The 24,652-nt window shown below is 57.1% G+C and overlaps 7 protein-coding genes across 7 annotated transcripts; 5 read left to right on the forward strand and 2 right to left on the reverse strand.

Moving 5' to 3' along the window:
- Positions 1-175: 175 nt before the first annotated feature.
- On the reverse strand, positions 176-1,279 carry SLS55_000371 (uncharacterized protein; the record flags this gene model as incomplete). Its single annotated transcript, XM_066771882.1, has 1 exon — positions 176-1,279. The coding sequence occupies one exon, from the start codon at positions 1,277-1,279 to the stop codon at positions 176-178; it is 1,104 nt and encodes a 367-aa protein (XP_066637161.1).
- A 3,273-nt stretch (positions 1,280-4,552) lies between these two features.
- On the forward strand, positions 4,553-5,680 carry SLS55_000372 (uncharacterized protein; the record flags this gene model as incomplete). The annotated part of the gene is made up of 2 exons (XM_066771883.1): positions 4,553-4,663; positions 5,294-5,680. 2 exons carry the CDS (start codon positions 4,553-4,555, stop codon positions 5,678-5,680), a joined length of 498 nt encoding a protein of 165 aa, XP_066637162.1.
- Positions 5,681-7,767: 2,087 nt separating this feature from the next.
- On the forward strand, positions 7,768-9,950 carry SLS55_000373 (uncharacterized protein; the record flags this gene model as incomplete). The annotated part of the gene is made up of 4 exons (XM_066771884.1): positions 7,768-7,923; positions 8,025-8,398; positions 8,449-8,823; positions 8,942-9,950. The coding sequence occupies 4 exons, from the start codon at positions 7,768-7,770 to the stop codon at positions 9,948-9,950; spliced, it is 1,914 nt and encodes a 637-aa protein (XP_066637163.1).
- Positions 9,951-13,370: 3,420 nt separating this feature from the next.
- SOL1 (suppressor of los1-1) lies at positions 13,371-14,153 on the forward strand (the record flags this gene model as incomplete). Its single annotated transcript, XM_066771885.1, has 1 exon — positions 13,371-14,153. The coding sequence occupies one exon, from the start codon at positions 13,371-13,373 to the stop codon at positions 14,151-14,153; it is 783 nt and encodes a 260-aa protein (XP_066637164.1).
- An 847-nt stretch (positions 14,154-15,000) lies between these two features.
- Positions 15,001-16,362, forward strand: SLS55_000375 (uncharacterized protein; the record flags this gene model as incomplete). Its single annotated transcript, XM_066771886.1, has 1 exon — positions 15,001-16,362. One exon carries the CDS (start codon positions 15,001-15,003, stop codon positions 16,360-16,362), a length of 1,362 nt encoding a protein of 453 aa, XP_066637165.1.
- A 1,235-nt stretch (positions 16,363-17,597) lies between these two features.
- SLS55_000376 (uncharacterized protein) lies at positions 17,598-19,239 on the forward strand (the record flags this gene model as incomplete). The annotated part of the gene is made up of 4 exons (XM_066771887.1): positions 17,598-17,658; positions 17,710-17,798; positions 17,905-18,190; positions 18,491-19,239. The coding sequence occupies 4 exons, from the start codon at positions 17,598-17,600 to the stop codon at positions 19,237-19,239; spliced, it is 1,185 nt and encodes a 394-aa protein (XP_066637166.1).
- Positions 19,240-22,022: 2,783 nt separating this feature from the next.
- On the reverse strand, positions 22,023-23,528 carry SLS55_000377 (uncharacterized protein; the record flags this gene model as incomplete). The annotated part of the gene is made up of 1 exon (XM_066771888.1): positions 22,023-23,528. One exon carries the CDS (start codon positions 23,526-23,528, stop codon positions 22,023-22,025), a length of 1,506 nt encoding a protein of 501 aa, XP_066637167.1.
- Between the last annotated feature and the right edge of the window lie 1,124 nt (positions 23,529-24,652).

A 24,652-nucleotide genomic window follows, 5' to 3' on the forward strand; every position in this document is an offset into this window, starting at 1 on the left:
GCGGACAGAGGTATCTACCACCCACGTGAGTCAATTGCAATAGCGCGGCGAGATCGACCGGTGAATGTAATTCTTTTTTTGTGAGCTACTGTGCCGACCAAGATTCCTTCCCAGCTGGATATCCCCCCATCCTTCCATCATCCTTTCTTATTCCAAGTCCCTCCTCGAAAGTTGTCTAGACCTTCAACACCACCGCCGCCAGATCCCCGTCCTCCGCGAACCTGCCCTCCATCCCCACCAACTCGTCAACGTCCCACGTCGCGTGCACGAACCGGCCACGCAGGAACCTCGCCCGCCCGCTCGCCAGCCACACGGCAAAGCCGCCGGGCAGCGACTCGTCGTCCCAGTCGAACGTGGTCTCGTCGTAGCCTATGGCGCGGCTGGCGGGTGTGAGGACGGCAGCGGGGTGGAGGGAATGGGCGCGGACGACGACGGGGCGATTCGGCGACGACGACGACGAACAGGAGGAAAGCTGGCTGAGCTCGGCGTCGAGATGGCGGATCATGTGGGCGAAGAAGAGCTTGGAGGCGCTGTAGAGGGATTGCGTGGGGAAGGGGGTGTAGGACGCCACGTCGGTGATGTTGATTATGACGCGGTCGTCGGGGGAGGACGAGGGCGCCGTCGACGTGGGTGCTGTCGTCGTCGTCGTCGTCGTCGTTTGGCGGACGGGGCGGAGCGGCGTCAGCATGTTCCCCGCGTAGATGTCGGCCATGGGGATGTGGGCCGCCTCGGGCACGAAGGCGCGGATCGCGTTGAGGTTGCCGATGATGTTCGTCTCGAAGGTGGCGCGCAGTGACTGCTGGCTGTAGCCCAGCGCGGGGAGGTCGTGGGCCACATACGTGGCTGAGAGGACGAGGACGTCGATGTCGTGGTTCGTTGCTGCTTTTCCCTCAGTCGGTTTCACGTCGTCGTCGTCGTCGTTGTTGGCGTTGATGCGTTGTCGCACTTCGGCGAAGACGTCGTTGACGCGGTCCTCGTCCGTGATGTCTACGGCGTAGGTGAGAACCTTGTCATGGCCGGCACTCTTCCCCCCAGATTCCTTCCGCAGCCCAGCAGCTGCTTCGCCCAGCACTTCCTCACGCCGGGCGAGCAGGACGACAGTGCGGGCGCTGGCGCGTAGGAAGGCACGGGCGATGGCCAAGCCGATGCCGGTTGCACCACCAGTTACAACGACAGTTTTACCCGCGTGCGAGTTGGCCGGATTGAGGGGCGAGATGGCTGCGTACTCGGTCCGGTGAATTTTCTTGGTAATGTCTGGCCAGAGGAGTGTGGTGGACATTGTGGCGCGTTTCTTCTTCTGGTGGTTCTTCTGGACTGGAAGTAGTGCGCGTGGTAGATGAATTGGGGTTGATTGAAGCTCTTCAGACTCGAATCTGTGGCTCTGTTAGGTATTGCCTTTTATGCTCAGTCTTCTCACTGTCTGGCGGGATGCCGTCTTCTCCCCCATGGTATGAGCATTAATCATCCCATGAACATTTATCATCAAGCCAAGTTGATGGCTTGCCATCCCGTGCGTCCAAGATCTTGGTCTACAGCCAAGTACTGCGAGACCCAGTCAGCTCAGGTTGGTCGTGAGGCTGAGCCAGGTTTATTCGCGGGGTATTTGCAAATGTGCGTCAGCAGAGACCTCTGAATGGCTGATAAACGGGGTAGCGTTCGGCTCTGGCGGGATGCCATCCCTCAATTGTATGGTTCCTGGTTTAGTGCTATACCTATAAGCGAGCGCCGCGCTCTTAGTACTTGATTAGCGTGGTAGCCAACTTACCAAACAAACTTCTTGGCCTCGGGGCAAAGGCTGCTGTTATAGGAAACGCAAGTTGATGGTCTCCAGAGCGGCTCGCACGAAGCAGCACAAGCACCACCTGGGCGGCGGATTGTGCAGTGTGCACTTCGACAGCCTTCCATCCGGACCTATCCCCGAGCTCTTGTGTCCTCGCCCCCAACGCCCCACAGGTCGGGCTCGCGAAGCGTATGAAACGCGAACACGAAAGGCCATGTATAAGATGCGCGCACATATAGACTCGGGCCGACTGTTATGATGTGCACATATAAGGACAGCGACGTTTGAAGAAACGCCTAGAACGAATGGAAAGTCAAGAGTATATTAAAGATAATGAAGCCGATCTGGGCAACTGCAGAAAGAAGTGGACAGCCAGCATGGAGGTTGCTGTTTGTAGCCATATTCCCGAACAACCATCTTTGCACTCCCCGCCGAAATCCCCACTATCGACTGAACGTGCACGAAGATGCATAGCCCGTGGTCAGTTGTCCCCAGGGACTGGCTGTTCGCCACCTTAACCGTGCGAAGATGACCAACTCACACGAAGCAGAGTAGATGACCGGATTCCAGAGATTTACCTAGATCAAAACACCGTCAGCAAACTCCTCCCACTCCCCAGAGACCACATGATTGACATTCTCCTTGTTATCGCAACTACAAGCGAGCTGCAGGCATGACCTGGGACGCCGTTCCAATGCATTGAGGCTCACCTGAACGAGCCCATATTCAATGCTGTGTAGTGTACGATTGGTCCGAACACGGAAGACGAGGCCGCAGGGCTAGCCGAGGAGTGACTTGTAAGTTTTACGATACGGAAATCATAGGGGGCGTTCGCGTATCTGCGCGCACCCACAGCGTTGGACTCCTCGTGATCTCTACTAACCAGTCTTGGGAAGTCTCTCTTGCAGCTGTTCATATGTCCAGGTAATCTATCGCCATACCAGGCGCGGATACTCTGGATAACGTCAAGCTTTACTGTGTCCATCAGCACGATCCTCCTCCATCTGCTGAGAGGATATGCGCGCAGCTTCAGAGATCATCACAAGCGAACTCCACACCGGAGAATCGTTGCACTGATTCATGAGTGTGCGAGTAATAAGCGAATCTAGCTTAGATGTCAGTGGATGGCCCAAAGCAGAAGTTTGATCCTCGGCTATGTCGCCTCGCGGAACCAGCGTAGCTCGGCATCAATGGAAGCTTAATGAGTTGACAGACGGTAGGGAGGGCCTGACTCCTTGGCATTGGATGCTGAGCGAGCAACACACCCCCAAGCTTTGTGCACCTTCGAGAAGATCATGCACGGTCATACCGCTCTTCCAGGTATGTATCCTGGGAGATCGGCTTCCCGGTCCAGACGACACCCGTAACTCCGGGATCAAGGCCAGTTCCACATGCGTGCCAGACACTTCGCCAATTGCCGAGGACGACTTCCAGCAAGGATTCAGTCCCATCTCTGAGACGTAGCCACTGGTTACCAGCGTATTCTGAGCCAAGGCAAGGACCATGCTGACTATCCTCTACTATACGGGATCGCCGGTGACGTAGTCAGGGTTGGTCGAGGAGTCGATCAGGAAGACGTCTGTGAGACCTCAATCGATACAGCCCTGGACTTTTTGAAGTATTCCGGAGTACTTTTGCTGGAAATCCCATCCGTTTCTGTCAATCGTTACCGATGATAGAACGCAACAAATTAGTTGGAGAGGATGAATGGATCAGGAGCCCGCGGCGCTTCTAAATAGATAAACAAGGGAATAGGAAAAATCGTTACTATCACTTCTGAACAGGCAATTCAATCTGAATAGATCCCATCATACTAGACGCATGTCCATGTGCAAATTCAAGTTGCTGGCAAGGGCCTGAGATGCAACGGCTTTGGAGTAGGTGGCGTGGTCGAGGGAGCCAATGAGTGGCGACCTTTCAGTGAGGCTCCTCACCGCCGGGGCGCAAACCAGGGATGCTGGCGGCAGTGCCACACGGCATGCAATGTCCATCGGGCATAGCTTGAAAATGAACAGTTCAGGTTCGGCAACAGTTCCCGTGAGGTTACCGACGTGGTACCGTCTGATGAGATTCAGATCAGCAACGGTAGCAGCGGGGGGGACGTGCACGGCGGAAACAAACGGTCAACTGCAAATGACTCGGCGCATGTTGGCTCTCTGCAGCCGGTGACGTGGAGAGCCCCTGGCGCCGAATTCCGGGTAGGCCATGCGTGCGCGGCCCCCGGAGCCTGCCAGGCGGAACGGGTAGCCCTGCCCGGCAAATAGGGACCCACTGCTGATCGCTCGACCTCTATTCGACGCTCAACGTCCATTTTCCACCTCGTCCTGAGTCAAGGCGGAACACCCGTAAAGCATGAATCGTCGAATTACTCGGTGTCCGGGGGACGCCCTCTCCTTGCTCCGCAGATTGGCTCGTGGATGCGCCGCCAAGGCGTCGATTGAGGCCCGCACGCTCGTCCGCTTCCTTGGTCGGAATTCTTGAACATGGGCGGTTTTGGTGATCTTTTCTTGACTGGCTCGCGGCAATGGCGTGCTTCTGCTGCCCGAATGGGCCCTGTTTCCGAAAGCCCCGAACTAGTCCAGCGGCCATGGGGGCGGTGATTGATGGAGATCGACTCATTTCAGTCCTCCGCAGTCCCTCAACCAGAAGGGCCATGGACACGCAAGGGGCCAGCGACGATCAGGTCTCCAGGGTCTTTTCTTGCCGCTCCCGCCTACGACTTCGTGTGCCGGACCTCCTTGTATTGCCAACGAAGCCTGCAGCTGTCGCAGCATGAAGCTCGCCCTGTGGTTGTCAGCCTTACTGGCGGCTGTAGTCCCCACAATCCAAGCTGCCAGCGCTGCCGAACTGCAACAGATTGTCTCGGTTATGCCGGCATGCGGAGTACGTGGAGCCCTTCGTTCCGCTACGTCCGTACGCTACTGACAATTCAGTTGCTCTGCCTCGAGAAGAACATCGCCGCATCGCCTTGCGGGCTGACAGATACCGAATGTAGCTGCTCGAACTCGACGCTAAATGCCCAAATCGAGCTTTGTGTTGTGTCGTCATGCAAGGTCAAGGAACAGTTGGGTACGTCGGTTCTCCTGTAACATTTATTATTCACTGACTTTTTCAGCAACAAAAAACGCCACCCAGACTCTATGCGGGGCGCCAATTCGGGATAGGACAAGTTCAGTGTCTGTTTCCGGTATCGTTGGCGGCATTTGTGCGTTGCTTGCCTATATCCTTCGCATGGTATCTCGACTTCCCCAGTTTGGCGGCACCATGGGCTGGGATGACGCTATGATGACTGTCGTCGTCGTTCTTGTTGCGCCATTGACTTGCCTTTCGGTTGTCTGTAAGTACCTTCGTAGCCGAAACAATCAGAATTCGCCGCTAAACAGCTCGGTCAGTGGCAAACCTTGGTCTTGGTAGGGACATTTGGACCTTGCCATTTGAAAACATCACCCACATCCTCTACGTTAGTCTTCCGGGCCCAACCCTGCTTGTGCACTCTGCTCAACCAATGTTCAGATCTACTACTTCGACGAGGATCTGTATCTCTCTGCATTACCGCTCCTCAAAATCTCCATCCTCCTCTTCTATCTGCGAATCTTCCCCGAAAAAGGCTTCCGCCGGGCGGTGTTCGTAACAATTGGACTCTGTATTGGATACTGTATTGCCTTTGTACTGGTCTCCGTTTTCCAATGTCGCCCGATTCGGTACGCCTGGCTCCAGTGGGACGACGAACACGAAGGAACGTGCAACAACATCAACGCTCAAGGATGGTCCAGTGCGGCGATCAATGTTATCCTGGATATTATTGTCATCATCCTTCCATTACCCCAGCTGTGGGAGTTGCAGCTAAACAAGCGCAAGAAGTTCCTGTTGCTTCTCATGTTCTCCGTCGGGTTTTTGTAAGATTTGAACGTGCTGGAACATCCAGTACAGATGGCTGACAGGACCTAGCGTTACAATCGTCAGTATTCTCCGGCTTCAAGTTCTGATCCAATTCGGAAGCACGCAAAACTTGACATGTAAGTTTTACCATGGCATCTCACTTTCCGCTGTATACTTACCAGCTAAGGGGATTACACGGCCGTTGGCTATTGGTCGACCATCGAGATCCACGTGGGCATAATATGTGCATGCGTAAGTTTCTGAAGTTCCTTTCAAGTGACAAGCGAAGTTGACGATGGTCAACAGATGCCGGCTATACGTGCACTCCTCATGCAATGGATGCCCAAGGTCATGGGGCAAACGACCAAGGACAAATCTTACGCCGCGACCTCATCAGTTACCAATAGCAAATTCGGCGGCAACAATGCCATTCCGAAAGGCAGCCAGCTCTCAAGTCGACCGAAAGGAGATGATGATGGCGACTTCATTCCACTCGTCGACGTCGAAAGTCAAGCGGGCACATCCATCCATGGCGGACAAAGCGTGCCACCCACCAGAGCCGGGAACCATGCAATGTAGGAGGGACTCAACTACTGGTTTTCGATACGCTCCTCCTCTTCCCTTTTCTGACTTGCGCGGGACTCTTTTCTAGTGCGGATAGCAAGGATCTCGAAGACAAGCAACATGATAACCCTGATGAGGAAAGGCTAGACCTACCGCATTTTTCACCCATGAACTTCTCCATTCTGAATGACAGCAGCGGAAACCACCATTCGGTTGGGACAGGAGGATATCTGGATCCCAAGATGTATCATTGAGTTCAGTCATCTTCATGTCTCTTTCTTGATATCCAAGGGCTTCGGACGAGGTTACGGTTCTGAGTATGGTGGAATTCGGCTTAATCGAATTAGGGCCCTGCAGTCGTTCATAGTGTTGAAGTTCGAGAAAGCCGCACAGTATCCTCGATCCTGAAGGGTGTAGCTGTTGGAAGCTGGCATAGTCCGTTTTAAGAAGCGCATCTCCACGGTGTCTTGGCACGCGACCCACTTGCTAGTTCGTTAAGGACGTGGTCTGGCAATGTCGGCGTTCGCACCAATTTGTTCTGCACCCATCCGCATGGTGAGCGTCGTCTTGGGCCCAGGGCTGGCGGATCTGGATCCCCCAAGCATCGGAAAGAAACCGCGTGGAGATCCGTCGTCGCTAACCATTCTTTGGATGTATGAATGCTTCAACATTGTTTCAGAAGCCACAAATTCCTTGAAAATTCCTCTGGCCAAGCCGTCAGCTAGGCATGGCATGTTTCCTGTGACTCTGAAGGGCATCCGGGATACTCGAAGAGGGCTGTTCGAGCGGTGTAATTGGGGACCCTCCTGCGTATTGGAAGCTTGAGCGTGGAAGTAAAAGACAACCGGCAATGTTCACTGTGGCTGCCGCACACCACTCTGTCGGATCAAAGCTTGACAGAAAACGGTCGGCATGGAATGGGCCGCCTCCACGGCCGATCGAAATCTTAGGTTGGAGCGTCCAATCAAGGGCTCCAGCGTTATTTGCGACGATAGTTAGGGAAAAGGATGGCCTTTGGGGGTAGGATAAAGTGTTCCTTTCCGCGATGACCCCTTTCTTGAGTGCTTTTTCGTATACCCTTCCGGGTGGCAGCCTGTATGAGGGCATCACTTATTCATGATCCATGTGTTCCGCGCAAGTCCCACATCAAATTCTCTCACCGGACCAGGAGGAAGATTCGACATGCAGATTGCGGAAAACAGCTCTTGTGAAAACGCCCTGGAGGCCGGAATACCGCGAAAGTAGGTGGCCGGCAGTTGGTGATCCGAACGCTCGTGTCGCATCCGTGGTGTTACTCTGGTCTGGACCAGGTCCTCTCTGGTGCTGAACCGGGATTTCCAGGTGCGCGGCGTCAATGATCTGCGTGCGATTGCCGCAGAGACGAGGAGGGAAGGGGTGAAGATAAGTGTGGATGGAAGGAAAGTCAGACATGGATTAAGCCGAGGCTCGCCGGAGCGATGACGTTGAGGGCAGTCAATTCCGCCGCGCCAGAAAAAAAAGTCCCCGCGTCAATCATCTCCGGCCATCACCGCTGCCCCGCCGTCATGGACGCCGCACTGAGCGCCTCGCCCTCTCAAGTTGACCTTTGTCTACAGAACCTCACCCTCGGCGTCGTCTCATATGAGCCAAGCCACGAGCCCTCTACGGCAGCAGAGGCCAGCGCCGCTGCTGCTGCCGCATTGTCCTCCTTGAGCCTCAAGGTATGGTTGCAACAATCCCGCTCAGCACCTCTGGAGCACCGTAATAAATTAATTTCCAGGTCGCCGCATAGAATACGCCTTCTACTGCCAGCTTAACTCAGCGTCTTCAAGATCTTCACGCCCACATCGCCGAACAGCCTTACAGCATTTTGCTCCGCCTCCAGGTTGCCGAGCTTTACCGCGCCCTTGCCTTTCCAGATCTCGCCGCCGCTGAAGCCTACAGAGCACTTTTACTCGTCGACGAGGTGCTCGACGAGTCTGGAGAATATCACGAGCAGGCATTGGAGGCAGTTCAAGAGGAAATTGCGTCGAAGCCTGCCTCGTTCAGGTGTGAACTAGCGCAAAGGCATGCTGATAGGTTTCCCGGAGTGTCGCAGCGTCTCAACGGCCTCAATGATTTGGAGGAGAAGTGCGATGTTGAGGCTGAGGAAGATGAAGCTTTCCTGTGGGCCCAGACTCTTTGGACTGATGCAACGTATGTTTGTGTCTAAATTCTCGACAAAACCACCCACTGAGCACATGCAGGTATTCGTTCGTCACGGGAAATTTGCTAGCATGTGGATGCCTCAAGAGCGCCCACGACTTCTGCTCGCGGGGCTTGAAGGCCAACCCGGAAAACGCTCATCTACTTAAGTTCCGCGAGCTTCTCAAGCAACGATTGAGCAATCATTTCGCTTCTCGTGGGTTCAGCCTTGACGACGAAGATATAACCCCCGATGACTATCCCGACCGCACCTCTGTGAGGCGTGAGTTGTATCCCTGGAATGCCTCCGAGCCGGATAGGTACTCTCCCGACTCTCTCAGCCTGCTCAACGAGCAGATCCGTTCTATCGCACCGAAGCTCGAAGCACGGGTCACGGAACTCCCGCTCCTGACGCCCGACGCCGAGCCAGCCACCGGGTAAGTTCGCGTCCCCCATGCCTGCCCTGCGCGTCCAATAAAGCATATCCGCATTGTCCATCAATATCCTAGTCTGTGCCATAACGACCGCGACTCAGAAGGCTGACGATGGAAAAAGGCGCAATCCTTCCAGCGAGTCAGAGACGGCGACGATCAAACAGCTTGGCGTGTTCGCCCGAGAGGACGTGTCTCCGGGCGACATGATCCTCGACGAGAAGTCCCTGCTCACCGCAAATGCCCGACTCCACGACTCGTACTGCGATGCCTGCAGCGCTCCGCTGCCAGATTTGCGCAACAGCTCGGAGGCAAGCCAGTGCGCCTTCTGCGAGGATTGCGATGATATTGTGTTCTGCAGCCAGGATTGCCATGATCTGGCCCAAGAAGCATATCATCCTGCCCTATGCGGCAATGATGTTGAAGCCATCGCCAAAGATGCCCCCGCGGCTGAGGCGGCTGATGCGCTCTACTCGCTCCTGCTGCTGCGTGCCTTGGCAATGGCCGAGACCCAGGATCTCCACCCGCTCGAGCTTAAAGAATTAAAATACATATGGGGCGACTATCACATTCCGTCTCCAAGCACCAGCCTACTCCTTAGGCCGTCGCCGCTAGGGCCGGCCAAAGACGCCTTTGGCGGCGCCCCGCGGACGCTGCCATTCTCGTTCAACGCCAACGTCTTGACGCCGCTGCACATGCTTGAGAAGATGGACGTCAACATCTTCACAGACTCTCACAAATACGACTTCTGGGTTTTCAACACGCTGTACGCCAAATTTCGCGGCACGGCGTCCGCGCGCCAAGGCCGGGACGGCAAGCCCGACGTGGGCGCAGTGCATCCGCTCTGGTGCCTCGCCAACCACAGCTGCGATCCCAACGTGTCGTGGGAATGGCAGGGGAACATGCGGTTCTGGGCCCGCGAAGAAAGGGTGGCCTGGAAGGGCCGGAAGGCGGAGGACGGCGTTCCCGAGAGGAGCCAGCCGGGCTTGCGCAAGGGAGATGAGATCCTGAGCCACTACTGCGATATCGATCTTTCTGTCAAGGATAGACGCGAGTGGGCCGCCGGCGCGCTCGGTGGCATGTGCATGTGCGAGCGGTGCGTTTGGGAGGCGGCACACGCGGATAGTCCGTGAAACGGGAATCCACGTTGATCGGCAGTTGCTGGCCAGGAATATGAGGAAGATCGGCGGGAGGCGATGCATGCGCGGGGTATAGATTTGGTGCCGATGTTGGCTATGTACTGGAACATTTCACGTCCATGTGGGGGATATGCATAGGTGCTTCGATGCGGCGCAGTCGGCAAAATTGCACGGGGCTCGGTTCGGCTTTTGAAAATAGACCCAGGGCGTACCGACGTTGCAGATTCTATGGTGTTCTATTTGAATTCGAAAAGGAGCGAATTGTCTTGCATCCCCGAGAATGAAGGTGTTTGGCATATTTTAGTCCCAGTGCTGTTCCTCCGTCACCCATGGCTTCATGATCCCGTCCAGACAAGAACTTTTCCGATAACAATCTCAAAGTGAGGCACCCATGTTCTTTGCACGGCGCGCTACCTTTGTGACTGTTCGGCGAATTGATATGCAGCAAGGGTACTGAAAAAACGCAAATGGGATCGTTAAACAGCAGTGGCCAAGGAATCGTTTTCCTTGACCTGACCCCCAATTGTGAAATCAAGAACATTCTGCCCATTTGAGACCCATGCTCTGAAATCTGCTCACGCTTTCCTCCTGAGATAATGACGAGAAACCTTATTGTAATCAACGCGGCCATATAGATGCAGCCAAGTAATGCGTCATCCGTTCATTGACGTCCGCCTGCCCACGTGCCCCAATACTCCGGTCCCATGCAGATGATATCATGTAAACAAAGTGCGTTCATCGGCTTAGTAAAACCCAACAGGCCCTCTGCGATCCTGAGGAACTACGTAGTCCAACTTCGTTGATGTGTCTTTGGAATCGTTTTCAGGCGTTAAATCTGCTGCGGATGCGGCAGGTGATGTCTCAGCCGCAGAGGCTTTTCTTCGCTTGCGCGATTGCAATGTACGGTCGTCTTCCTCAACCTCTTTCAATGCTGTTCAAGTTGTTAGCCTCGCCCTCTCAACTTCGTATAACTAGGCTCAGACTGCCACGAGGAGCGAATTGGGCAAACAATGAACCATTTAGTTTTGGTGACGGTTGCTCCAGGATGACCCCCTTTTCGATACAAGCCGGAGAATAGCGTGAAAAGAAATTGGTGCACCTACCCTCCTTCCATTCGCTCTCACTCTCTTCCCGCCCGGTACCCAAAATGTGTTCGACATCGACCTCCTCCCCCCTTTGCACCTTCTCCAACACCTCGCGCAGCAGGGCAATCTTGGCGTCGGCCTTCCTGGTAAAATCTGCAAGGTCGCGGCGCAGCACCAGCGTGTTGATGGCGTTGGAGCCGACAACCAGGCCGAGCGCGATCCACGCCGAGGCCGGGTTCCACGGCTTCGCCCACCATTCCTTCCACGTGAAGGGCCGCTTGTGCCTGGAGCGGAAGTGCTTGGGGAGCATGTTTTGCCAGAGGCTGGGCTGGACGAGGCGCGGGAGCTGGTGGCGTTTGGGCACATAAGGTGTTGCGGCGTAGGCACGCCGGGCGGTTGTCGTGGCGCAAATGAGGCATTGCGGGCGCGCTGCTGCTGCTGCCGCTTGCGCGAAGGATTGCATGGAGAGGGCGGAGGGCGCGCTTGGCCGTGCGAGCGTCGCGCGAGTGAAGAAAGCGTTGATGGGCGCCATTGGATTCGTCCGAAGTGGTTTGCTGCGCAGGACAGTTGATGGCCGGGGAAGGTTACCTAAGGTACCGTTAAGCTGCGGCGAGTGGTGCCGAAGACGGACCGAAGAATGCATTTGCACGTGATGCTGCACTACCGGAAGTGACTAGACAGGTTATCGCCGATGTGTCGGAATTAAGATGTTGGTGGCTCGACCATCATCGGCTGCGGTGACGCCTTTTTTTCGCCAAGAAACTCTGCACGGCGCGCATACCCGACAGTTTTATGAGATGGTAAGCTGGATCGTAGATCTCGAAACCCCAACTGTACAGGCCAGGAACAGGGAACGTCGAACGGTGTTGCCGTAATTCAGGATTTCCGGTCAGATATTCCTTGGATGAGCGTTTCGAAACAACTACGATTCCGAGCGCTCTCCGAGATGGCACAGGGACGGCGGCATTCATTGCTAGAGCCCGGCTCGCGGCAAAGCAATCGGGACTGTGGTGTCTCTGGGCTGACCACCACATAGCACAACGGTTTCATCGCAAAGTGACCCATCGCATTCATGCCACCCCGTTACAAGAAATTTGGCTGAACAATGAACATGACTTGTTATGCACGATGGGTCAGTATCACGAGCTTTGCCACCTAAGGCGCAGCATGCCACTGATGACGCCAGTGCGAACTTGAAAGGATCGCTGGGTGAGCAGGCCAGATGACGAACAGATGATGAGGCGTGGTATGAAGGCGTGCGGGCAGCTTGGACGGGCGGCCAGCACTTTTCGGAACGGGACATCATTGCATGCCAATTCCGGTAACTGATAGGATGACGTCTCACCGCCCAGGGCGATGCATAGCTGGAGGGATTCCACGGTGCGGTACGGAGTAGCTGCGGGCGTTAGTCTTCCAGGAAACATACAGCGCCCGAACGGGGATAGCTCCGATGGGGCATCCGACAGGGCGGTACTGGCAACGGTGCGGTAGACAGCAGCGGGCAAATTCAAGGAGCAGTGAGTTGCTGCCCATTGCGTGGAGACGCGGGCCTGCGAACACATGCGGTCTGATGTACGATGGAGTTGGCCCGTTTCCCTTTTTATTTTTTATTTTTTCTGCCGCGGGGCAGGCAGGGTCACTAGCGCTCATCGGGGCGCACATGTTGGCGGAGCAGAGCCGGCCGACGTCACCGTCCAGCGACGGATCGCCGCGCGCCAACGCCTGCTGGGTCCAGTCAATCGGCCAAGGTGGCACTCCCGACGCAGGCGCCGCAAGATACCGATGCGACACTGCCCGCTGCCCCTCATCCGTGGCGCGCGGGCGGGATGGTCGCCATCGTGGGGGCAACGTGTGCGACGTGAGCTGTATGTAGGGCTGGTTGGCATTGAGCTGGCGCCGGATCGCGAAAGGCAAGCTGGGCGCCTCACCACCACGCGATGGCACCGGTGCGGCGGTGGAGCCGGGCGCGCGGCGCCCGCCCGGCAGGGGCGTAGGTTTGCTGCCGCGCGGGTGTGAAGCGAGGGGCCCCGTTATCGCCAGTAGGTAGGGGTTTGGCGCCGTCGTCATTATTGATGAGCTGCTCGGCCGGTACAAAATCCACAGCAAGCGCACCTTTCCAGAACGCTCTATCTGCCACGCCCACAGCTGGCCTTCTGCCAAACACATCGTGTACCCACATTATTCCCTTAGCCGACTCGCACGCCCGAGCCCGCAGCCTAGCCAGCCCTACTTCTCGCGGCCGCCGCCCTGCTGCCCACCGCTGCCCACCGCTGCCCCGCGCCTCTTCTTTCCCTGCGTCTCACCACCTCCACGCCGCACACACCTCACAATGGGCAAGCCACCGAATCTCTATTCCTTCCCTGACAACAACGAGCTCGCCAAGAGCTTGCGCGTCTACGTCTTCGATGCGCAGAGCAGCGCATTGGAGCGCCACGGCGTCTTCCGCCTCGCCGTCTCCGGTGGCTCGCTGCCCAAGATCCTGGCGCAAGCGCTGTTATCCCAGGGTGAGGGCAAGGTCGACTTCTCGAGGTGGGAAATCTTCTTCGCCGACGAGCGCGCCGTTCCTTTAGACCACGCCGACAGCAACTACAGCCTGCTGAAGACCGAGCTGTTGGACAAGATCCCCGCGGAAATGGGCAAGCCCACCGTCTTCCCCATCGATACCAAATACCTCAACGATACCCAAGAGCTGGCCGACCAGTACGAGCAGACCCTTGTCAAGGCCTTTGCTGCGCGCGACAGCGTCAAGATCCCCATGTTCGACCTCATTCTCCTCGGCTGCGGCCCCGACGGCCACACCTGCAGCCTCTTCCCCGGCCACCCTCTGCTCCGCGAAACCGACGCGTGGGTCGCGCCCATCGAAGACTCGCCGAAGCCTCCGGCCAAGCGCATCACCCTGTCCCTCCCCGTTGCCGCGCACGGCATCAAGATCGGCTTCGTCGGCACCGGGGCGGGCAAGAGCGAGGTTCTGCGGAAGATTTTCGACACGGAGGAGGGCCACGCCCTGCCTTGCGGCCTCATCAACACGATGGCCCAGGAGAGGGTTACGTGGTTCACGGATTACCCGGCGGTGGAGGGCGTGCAGTTCCCGGTCCGGAGAAGCAGTTTGTAGAGCATGCAAGGCCGGGTTGGTGGTGACGGAGGACGGATCCGAAAGCTCCACGAGCTACGTTGTGATGTCTGGGCGTCTTCTGGCGGGGTTTTCTCTCGTTTTTTCTTATCGATGGAGATATCCAAGCTTGTTTCTGCGACGGTTGGCTCGGTCGATGTTAGCCTGACATAGTACCCCCTATACCAAACGTGCTCGCATGGCTATAGATTTGGATGCTGCCGGGCCGTTCACTACATCTGCAATGTCATGGTCTTTCACAATACTTGCCTGCGCACAACGAGTGGTTGCATTACGTGCTTCTAGGAATCGAGACCGGTGGGTTGGAACGTCTTTCGGAGCGAAGAGCTGGGAAATGCTTACGGTGTGGTTAAAGAGGGCGCGACTCGGGCGCCTCACGTGCACCGCGAGGCCGTTTCCCTGTGGACCGGTGGGCAACAGGAGCGGCCAAACAATAATAGGCCGGGCCGCTAAGATCAACACCACCGCTGCAGGTTCGCACGCACCCCTGCGCACCTACCTTTCGCTCCGCGCAGTCGCAAAACGCGATCGCAATGGGAAACGGAGCTCAACAACTGCTCCTCCACCATGTCCTTCGTATGTACTTCTGACGCGCGCCCTGTGCACCTCGTCTCCCGCTCACTCGTCCTCGCAGCTCCCTGAACCCACCCGGAGCCCCGCACAATCATCCCCGTCGCGACTACCTACGCTATCAAGACGTCCGACTGTCGGCGCCGCAGACAAAGAAAATGGATCCAGGCGACGGAACCAACTACCCCAGCCGGCAGCCTTGAGGCCAGCCGGTACCGCGGTGCAAGAAGACCGTGGCGCCGGACAGTCCGGCCAACCCATGGCACCCCAGAACAGACCGCTGAATCGGACGCAAAGCGTCAGCGCAAAGCTGGCCGCCGGGAAGAAAACCGGGGATACTTCAAGGCAGGAAATGCCTCCTCCTCCTCCGGTACCCTCGGGCGTGACTCGCACGCAGTCGATGCGGAGACCTACAGCTGGCCAAAATGTTGCGTCAGGGCTGCGCGCGCCGAGTAAAGCCAGTGTTCCCTCAGGTGCTCCAAAGCCCGCTGGTCCCGGACGTTCCAATAGACCGGGTTCATCCTCAGGAACATCATCCAAAGACATAGCATTGCAGAAACCGGGTCAAAGAGAACGAACGAGAGCTGCCACGGTGTCCTCCCCCCAGCCTGAGCGGACGCGGCCGATTGGGGCGTCACACAGGATCCAACCTCCATCCAGCAGCGGCTCGAAGATCGGCGGCACGGCCCTGAAGCATACAAGATCAAGGTCAGACCTACCGGGTGGGGCAGCGCGGACGCAGGCCAGCATCGCATCCTCCCGGAGTGCGCTGGGTGCAGAGAAAGAACCCAAACTGGTGGCCAAGCCCGCCTTTTCCACCTTGCAGCAGCACTACTCGCCAAAGAAGACGTCAGAGCCGAAGAAGGCTACATCGGCGTTCTTCCACGCATCATCAGTAAGCACCGGGGGTGCAGATGCGCTATCAGCCGAAGTGCTGGCGCTCCAAACAGAACTCCTTCAGCTACATGTCCTGCACGAGTCGGCGGCGGATGTTCGGACGCAATGGGAGCGCAGCGCTGAACATGCGCTTCGGCTTCAGTTCTACGAGGTGGCGACAGCGCACCACAACATGCGCAAGAACGAGAGCGAGGTACAGGAGCTGGTGAACCTGCATGCGCTGCAGGAGTGGAGCAGTGGGAACGCCACGTTGGGGCTCGCGGAGAATATCCAGCTCCTTGGGCCGCTCCTGAACGAGCTGCGGGCGCTCACCGACGCAGGCGGCCGACACACGAGCGTGGTACAAGAGTTCGAGGAGTGGAGTGGCAGGGCGGAGGAGGTGTGGAGGCGCAGGGAGGAAGCACAGAGGGTGGAGGTGGTGGAGGGGCTCGGGGACGGGTGGAAGGTGGAAGTGGCCGCGCTGATACGTAAGGTGATGGCACTGGCACGCGACGCGGACCGGCTGGTAGAGCCGGCGGCGGGATCCAGCATCAGCACGGTGGTAGGCGGGTGCCGGGCGCTGGTGACGGGCATCATGCACGAACTACAGCTTATGAGGCGCATCGAGGTGGAGGTGGGCGAGGGCGAGACGTGGTTCGTGGAGCAGCAGCTGCAGGGAATGGACGCAGAAGCGGAGCTGGCGCAGGGAACGGGCTCGGGCGGCATGCTCTGGCAGGAGGAGTAGTGTGTAAGCAATGCAAGCGAATCTGCGTGGCGTCACCAAGCATCTGTGTGGTGTGCATGCGGGCTGCCAGGGCAACGTCCACGTCGCGCTGCCCGGGCAGATGACAGAACAGAAGACGGCTCCGGCGCGACGATCGAGCAGTTCGCAGCCGGGGAGCAATCTTACCAAGCAGGGCAGGCAGCGGGCGCGGCTTACTCATCTCGTTTGCAAGCTGGCGGCCACGCCCACACGCCGTCTCTTCCGGCCGCTCCCGCGCCCCTACCGCCGTACCGCACCCAGCGGGCCGGGGTCGCGTTCCTGCCCTCCGGCTGAGTAGTGGCAGCACGATGCTCCATGCTCCTGCTCCATGCTCCAGCTCCATGTCGGCGCCAAGACGCTCGTCCAAACACAGCGGCCCCGAGCACCAGCCGTCAGACGGCGGAAATAACCGTCCGTGAGCATATACGCAGTAGCGCCGTCCTGTTTCTCGCCCACCACGCACGCCCTTATTGTCTGCTCCATTCTGTTACGTTAGCCCCGGAGAGTCAGCCAGCCAGGCCCACCGCCCGCCCGGACGCTCTCCAGTTTTCCCCGTGTGCCGTGCTCCACGAGCCTGTGTCGGAACACACTCCGACCGCCTTATAGCTGCCGGCCTGGCCATGCCCTGCGCTGCCGTGCCCACGCCCCTCCTCTGAGCACCGAATGGCGGCCTGTACCGGCCTGCCGTTGCACTCGTCGCCTGGCGGGACCTATGGATTCTGCTGCTGCGCGCTGGAAGAGGCCGTGGGAAGAAGAAACGCATGCTCCGCTCCCGCTCCCGCTCCCCGACCACGACCGCTGCGGCTGCAGCCCGCCGCTCGACGATAGGCCGCCGCACGTCCTCCACCAGGCCCAGCTCCCCGGATCCGCCCAGCCATGGCCGTTCCGCCCCGAGACGCGCCATGAGTCCGCGCTGCGGCGCTTGTATTTGGCCGAGTCTCAGAGTCAGTCGGATGCAGCGCAGAACAACAAGAGACGCCGCCTCCTCTCGCCCCCAGGCCCGCTGTTCGACCCCCATTTACCACCTCGTCCCGCTGACTCAGCCGGCTTCCGTGGGAGCGGGGAAGACCACGATGGTACACGCCTCTCCGCCCCGTCCCAGCCCTTCTTTGTCATCGGAATAAGCCAGAGTGTGTAATTGACCGCTGCGTCTGCTGACTCCATTTCTGCCAGGCGAGCGTGGCCGTCAGCAGCAGCCGCCGCTCACGTCGCCCGGCATGTCGTCTGCCCGTCTTGACGCGCGTGGCTTCCTGCCCCCCGTCGTGCCCCAGGACGACAGTGCGTGCTGCGATGCCTCCTGTAGCGGCTTGGCCTGCACAAGACGTCGAGCCCTGATCAGCGACATTGTCGCCGAAGTCGACACGCTGAATGCCGGCCTCCAGCGCATCATCCTGCAAACCAACAGTCAGCCACGATCGGTGAGGAGCCCGCGGCGCCCTCCTCCCTCGTGTCACCGGGGCTTCTGGGCCCAGTACTGACCGTCCAAAGCACTCTTCAGGACTTGCGAGACTGGGAACAGACCAGGCCCTCGCCTTTGCCGCCGACCTCCTGCGAGCGAACGTTGCCAGTCTCCGAGACCTGACGAACCCCCTTCTTCTCCCCCCCGGACCCGGACCAGAGCATCACTCGGCTTCCACTGCCGCCGCTACCGCCGAGATCCGCGATGTCATGAAGCGCAAATTTGATCCCGTCACGAACCCAGAAGCACCTCCCTTTCTTCCCCGGCCGACGAGCGGTGGAGAACGGGATCCGTCTCGCACAATCCCTCCCCCCGGCTCTTACGATGATGTCCGGAGAAGCTTCCAAGGAAGTAGGGATCCTTTATCGCCGCATCACTCTCCTCCAGGGGCACACCCCATCCCCAACAGCGGAAACCCCTACCACGCTCGACCCCCGTCACCTACCACTCTCCACAACTACCACCACCCTCCACCACACCGAATGCTCCCCTCCCCATCCTCCTTGAATATCCCAGCACCGTCGACCATTCTCTCTCTCGCTTCGCCCTCACCCTCCCTGCTCCCACAGCCTCCGTTGTCGTCCTTATCCACCGCCGCCCACACCGCCCACCTACAAGACCTTCAGCATCAAATCTCACTCAAGTCGCTAGCGCTCCAGACGCTCCGGCAGGAATACGACGCCCTGCTGGCGAAGCTCGACCGACAGCGCACCAAGTGCGCGACGCTCGAGAAGAAATTCGAAGTCACCGACGTCGAGATCAACGGACTGACGACGGAGAAGGAAGAGCTGGAGGCGCGGGTCGCCGCGCTCGAGCAGCAGGTGGAGGAGCTGAGGGAGCAGCGCGACGACGCGCGGCGACGCGAGGTGCAAACGGGCGAGCAGTATAGGAGCATTGTGGAAATGGCGGGTAGGCTTCAGGGACTGGCGGCGGAGGAGAAGAAGACATGGATACAGGAGAGGGAGTGTCTGCTCAGTGCCTTGGGGTTGAATGATGATGGCGATGTTGATCCTGGTAACGGCAAAAGCGAACGAGGGCCCGGGACAGTGGACATCGGTCGTACCTTCAGACAGCCAGCACCCTCAGCCGCCGCCGGCATGGCTTCTGGTATCAATGATCCAACGAGAGGAGGAACCCTGCTCGACACAGCGAACCTTCCGCCTTCCAGTCGAGATTTCGACCTCCACGCTCCCCCGGCCCCGACTGCTGCTGCTTCCCAAGTAATTGCCGCGCTACGAGTCGAGGTCGCCCAGCTGCGCTCTCGAACGCAAGCTCTCGAAGCGGCGATCAGGGCCATTTGCGATCAAGGTACTAGGATGGAAGAAGCTTCACAGACCGTCGCCGAGGCGGGAAGAAAGATGAAAGAGGCAGCGATGGAAGCAGTTGGTGATAGAAGATAGTTCAAGGCATGTTTGAGGCGGAGCCCGGTGCTACGGACAAGAGGAACATAAAATGTTGGACTTATTTCTCCCAGTGATACCCATGGGCTGAGCGTTTTTCTTCTTCTCCGCCTTCCAGCGTACTTCATTTCATTTCATTTTGCATTCGAGACCTATTCCTTCCACTAATTCTCCTTTGCTTACCAGCGTGGCATCGTAGGGGGGTTTTTTTTTTTTTTTTTTTGCATGTCTATCTTTCCTTCAAAGGAGAAAAAAAACCGGGTTGAGATTCAAATAATCGGGTGCAACTTGCACGGCTATTGCATACAAGCGTTCGCTCGCTTCTTCTCGGTCCCATTCCCTCAGGCAATGTGGAGAAAAACACATGCTACTCTGCATGGGGAGCATGTGTCTGGTAACAGTAAGGATTGGCCCTTGGCTTTTTAAGTGTCGGAACGAGAGAGCATCCCCGTCGTGATCGGCAAGCGGAAGGGTCGGGGACGCCTTCCTCCCGACATTCACCGATGGGTTGTATTGTATGCATCTCAAACTGCAACCCTACGCCGCAAGGCTGATTCAAGTGGAGGTAACTATGAGGGGTCTAGGTCATCTTGGCGGTGGTAGCTACGACACGAGCACTGGAGCTGGGGGAGATTAGATTTGATAGAAGGCTTTATCATGCATACATCGGAATTAGAGGACTTACATAAATGTACTTAATCCGACGGGAAGGCGGCGGCGGATCTCAGTACGGGGACGCGGCGCAGCATTGACTCGGAACTAGTTGTATCTACCGGCGTTCCTGGATGCCTGATGATTAGTTTAAGACAATGCTATAGTCATCGTAATATTGTATGGAGCACGTACGCGAGTAATTGCTGAAGATGCCAAGGTAGAGCAACGAGAAAATCGCATCCTTTCGCATATTGAGAGATTAGTACGTAGGATCAAGAAAGTTAAGGCTCTTGGTAGCTTACAAATTCCTTGATTGCTAGTCGTACACTGAGCGCAAAGCATCATAATTGGTGCTGTTTTGCGGGAGCGAGCGGAAGGATCATATTTTGCGGTAGTCTGGCTTCCACACTGGCGGGAGTGACAGCACACCACTGAAGATAAGAAGGAAGAGAGGATAATAGCCGAGCGCATGGGTGCAATGGACTGTTAATTAGTGAATGACTCAAGTGGTAGGAGGACGGAAAGATCTCCAAGATGTGGCAAACACATGCCACGAAGGCAGAAGACAAGATCTTCTCTCCTTAACTCCTGCTTCGAAAGGGCCCGTCGGAACTTAAATTCCATCCTGACCCAATTGGGCACTGTACGCAATCTCCATAGCATTCCTAGGCTTTTGTGGTTGGACTTCAGGGTACCTGCCTTACGATCCTACATTCTTCTCCCGATCAGCGCTTATATGTACCATTACGACATGCCAAAGGGTCAACATGAACACTTGAGGGTACAGCTACGTGTCTTGAGACTTGTCCGCAGACTTGTGACCGTAATCAGCCAGTCTCTTCGGATGGTTGAAGCTATGTGCGGCGCCACGTCAGTAGTGCGGCGTAGCACAACAAACAGCGGTCAAGTGGCCGCAAAATTTCTGTTGAAAAAGACACGAGTCAAGCCCTGGAATAGCGAGCGAGTCGGCGAAGCCGGAGTTGCGGAGTCACCGCTGCGAAAAACCACCGGGCCAACGCACGCTCCACAAACAAGTCGGCCCCGCCATCTCTTCTTGTTGCTCGTTGGCAGCTGAGGAGTTGGTCCGCATACAGATGAGCATCTCGTGTGAAACCACCTACATTCGATACACGCTTCGACTGCAGATGTTCAGTATGAATCAAAGTTCGTAGCTCATAGTCAATCGAAGGGTTCGAATAGACGTAGATGAAATATTCGAGAACACTCGTATCCCAGCCCACACTTCAGCTCCAGATGCCTTATTAAGGTCGAAGGACATTGCTCATGAGCAGTCGAAGAGTTTACCCAAACGAATTGAATGTATCATTCTTCTAGAAGCCTTGCATCCGAATCAACAGTCTAGCTCTCCACATCTTGTTTATATTGAAGTGTACTTCTCATTGGTAGTCAATGAGGCCATTCGGACACATTGGAGCCTTCTGTTAAAACTTCACGTACAGATCACCGCTTCAGATCCGCATATCTCGTATTGTTCTGTCGCTCATTGCTAGCCCTCCCTTTGCTACATATATCAATACCGCCTCCTCAGAACTCCACAAGGACCAGTTAGAAGTCATAGGAGTTCCAAATTGACGCAATTGCGGCCGTAGAATCTCCAAATTAGTATAGGTTACAGAAAGGGAATGAAGTGATTCAATACCTTGCACGTGCAAAAATCGACACATTTGGTGTATGGTTTTGATTGTAGAGGAATTTCCTCAGAATTATCTGGAAGCAAAAACACAAACGAGCCGCCCCATTGGGTATCATCAAGCAAAAAAAAAAAAAAATCAGGGCACCAAGCCCAAGAATCCGGCGACCGGGAAATCCCCCAACACCATGCTAAAGCAAGAGAAGACCAAAAGACAAAACAAAACAAAAGGAGCAGAAAATCGAGACCAGGGATGAGCCAGAGGCCCACCGAAACCCCACCCAAGACCACCCCAGAACCACCACCCCCCCCCCCCCCCCCCCCCCCCCCCCCCCCCAGACCACCCCCCAGACCACCACCCAAGACCACCACCCAAGACCACCACCACTACCACCACCAAAACCAACCCCCCCTGAGGAAGTACAGGGAGGCGATGGCGGGGATATTGGAGGAGGCGATGGCGCGCACCTCAGGCGCTCTAGTATCCGACCCAGAGCTCCCAGGTGCGCACCACCTCATCCTCCGCTATCACCGCCATCGCCTCCTTGTACCTCCTCTCCTCGTCCTCGTCCGTCTCCTCGCCGCAGAGGGCGCGCATCGCCCTCTCCCTCTCCGCCAGCATCATCTCCCCGTTGACGACCGTGTCGTGGTCGTGCTGGGCCCGGGTGTGGGCCGGAGGGACCACGGTGGCCTCACCCGGACCCGGCAGGACCGGGCTCGGCAGGACCGACATGGTCCTCCGCCACCGCGGGGAGACGATGCGGCTGATCCCCTTGAGGGGGGATGCAGCCCAGGGAGAGGGAGAGGGCTCCGGGGTGCGGCGGAGCCGCTTGCCACCTCCACCGCCGTTGGCGAGGGCGGTGTCGACGGGGGAGGGGCAGCGGCCCCGCTTCTTGCTGGAGGAGGCCGGCGGCGTCGGGAGGGACGCCGCCGCCTCGGAGAAGGGGTCCTCCATCTCGACGTCCCCCGCCCCTTCCGAGAGGTAGGCGCAGACTTTGCTGAAGTCTACGGGGCGGGGGACGTTCTCCGCGGGGATGTGGATCTCCGGCGCAGGGACATCCGCGAGGTTCTCCCTCTTCTCGTCGAAGAGAGCGTTGTTGATCGCGAGTTCCTCCTCCTCGCTCAGTTCCCTGAAGTCCCAGTAGCAGCCGGCGCATTTCTTGTTGTCGAAGAGCCAGTAGCTAAGTTGGTCTGTGTGGCGGTGGTTTAGGCACTGGATGAGGACGTGGACGATGTCGGACTGGTCGAAGAGCTCGGCCGTCAGGCCCTTGTACTTGCCGGAGAATAGCTGCGACTCGTCGAACGGGACGGCGTTGAGGCCCTTGCGGATGCTGTTCTCGATGGACTTGAGATCGCGGTCTTGATCATAATTGCGGCTTCCATTGAAGACGGCCATGTTGTGCATGGTCTTGAAGTCCATCAACTGCTTCTTGCGAATGGAAAAGTCGAGAGTGGCCATCAGGACGGGGTCGACGAGGGCGGACCAGTGGGAGTAGAGGTGCTTGACCATGGTCTTGGCGGTGAGATGCTCGGTGAAGCGTTCGTTAGGGTCCAGGCGGCCTGCGGCAAACTCCCGGTGAAGCTCACGGTAGAGCATGCAGATGTGGCAGAGGGTAATGTAGTAGAGGCTCTCGTAGTTGTGGAGATCCTCGTCCAGGGAAGTCTCCTTGGTGCCGCCAGGGCCAGTCTCAACCTTGATAACCAGCCTGATGATGAGCCCGAACAAGTGGTCGTGGAGTCCATCCCACTTCCGGTCTTGCTTATTGTACGAAATGCTGTCAAAACCTGAGAAGAAGGGGACTGAGCGCTCGAGTTCCTGCATCTCCTTGGCGATAGCATAGATGATGTCGCGAGCGCAGTCGAGAGGCATGCGGTCAGCTGTGCGGATCTCCTTGATGCTGGGAATTTGGGCAAGAACAGGCATCTCGACTCTAATGTGGGAGCCAACCTTGTTGGATCGATCAATGAAGGGGCAACGAGTCATATTGGGCAGACTGGATGTTACTTGACAATGGAGTAACGAGGTGATATGTTCGACTGATGAAGCGTCAAGTCCAATGTTTGGCTTGACTGAATCTCGGTGCGGTGAAGTGTTCGACTGAAGGAGGGTCAGATCCAATGTCCAGTGCTTGGCCTGACTGAGGTGAAGTGCTGAAGAAAGGTCAAGCCCAATGTCCGATGCTTGGGCTAGGTGAGCTGGTTGGAGAAAAGCCGGGTCCAATGTCCAATGCTTGGCTGGCTGTTTGGTTAGGTGAGGTGCTTGACGGATGTCAGATCCAATGTCCAATGCTTGGCTGACTGAGGTGAAGTGCCGAAGAAGGGTCAAGTCCAATGTCCAATGCTTGGCGTGACCGATAAGCTAGGTGAGCTGGTTGGAGAAAAGCCGGGTCCAATGTCCAATGCTTGGTTCTGGCTGTTTGGTTAGGTGAGGCGCTTGACGGATGTCAGGTCCAATGTCCAATGCTCGGCTGACGGGTGAACTGAGGTGAAGTGGGGCGTCCGAATGATGAAGAGTCGAGTCCAATGTCCGATGCTTGGCTTGACTGAAGGGTGAGGTGAAATGAGGTCGTGAGGATGAGATAGAACCTAAAAGCTCTGGCTGTGTGGCGATGACGACGTGAGGTCGAAGCTGGCGTTGAGCGAGACTGGACTTTGGTTCGAGCTGAGCTGAAAGTCCGACCCGGATGAGGCTGGTTCAGGCAATCGAGAGGAAAGAAGCTGAGAAGGCAGCAGGGTCGATGCTGAGGCAAGGAAAGCTCTTTGAAGGTCGGGTGTAGTCTTGGGGGTTGCACTTGATTCAAGCGAAAAGGCAAAGAGAGCTGGACGATGAAGGTAAGAAGAAGAAGAAGAAGAAGAGCGAAGCCGAAGAGCAAGGCAGCGAGGCCTGTATGCGCTGCTGTAGCCCTAGCCCTAGCTAAGCGAACGAAGCTATTGTTCTGGTTGGCTGGAGTTCGAGCGTGGCCGGGGCCTTGGCGCGGGTGCTGTGAAAGCATCGCGAAGTGAGAGTATGGTGTTGGGAGAGCCAAGGTGAGGTGCCCCCACCAACCCCCCCCCCAAAACACCCAGACGCTGCTGCCTAGACAGAAACAAAATTCTACGATTGTAATG

Source organism: Diplodia seriata (assembly GCF_021436955.1).
Source record: "Diplodia seriata strain FDS-637 chromosome Unknown scaffold_1, whole genome shotgun sequence".
Taxonomy (NCBI): domain Eukaryota; kingdom Fungi; phylum Ascomycota; class Dothideomycetes; order Botryosphaeriales; family Botryosphaeriaceae; genus Diplodia; species Diplodia seriata.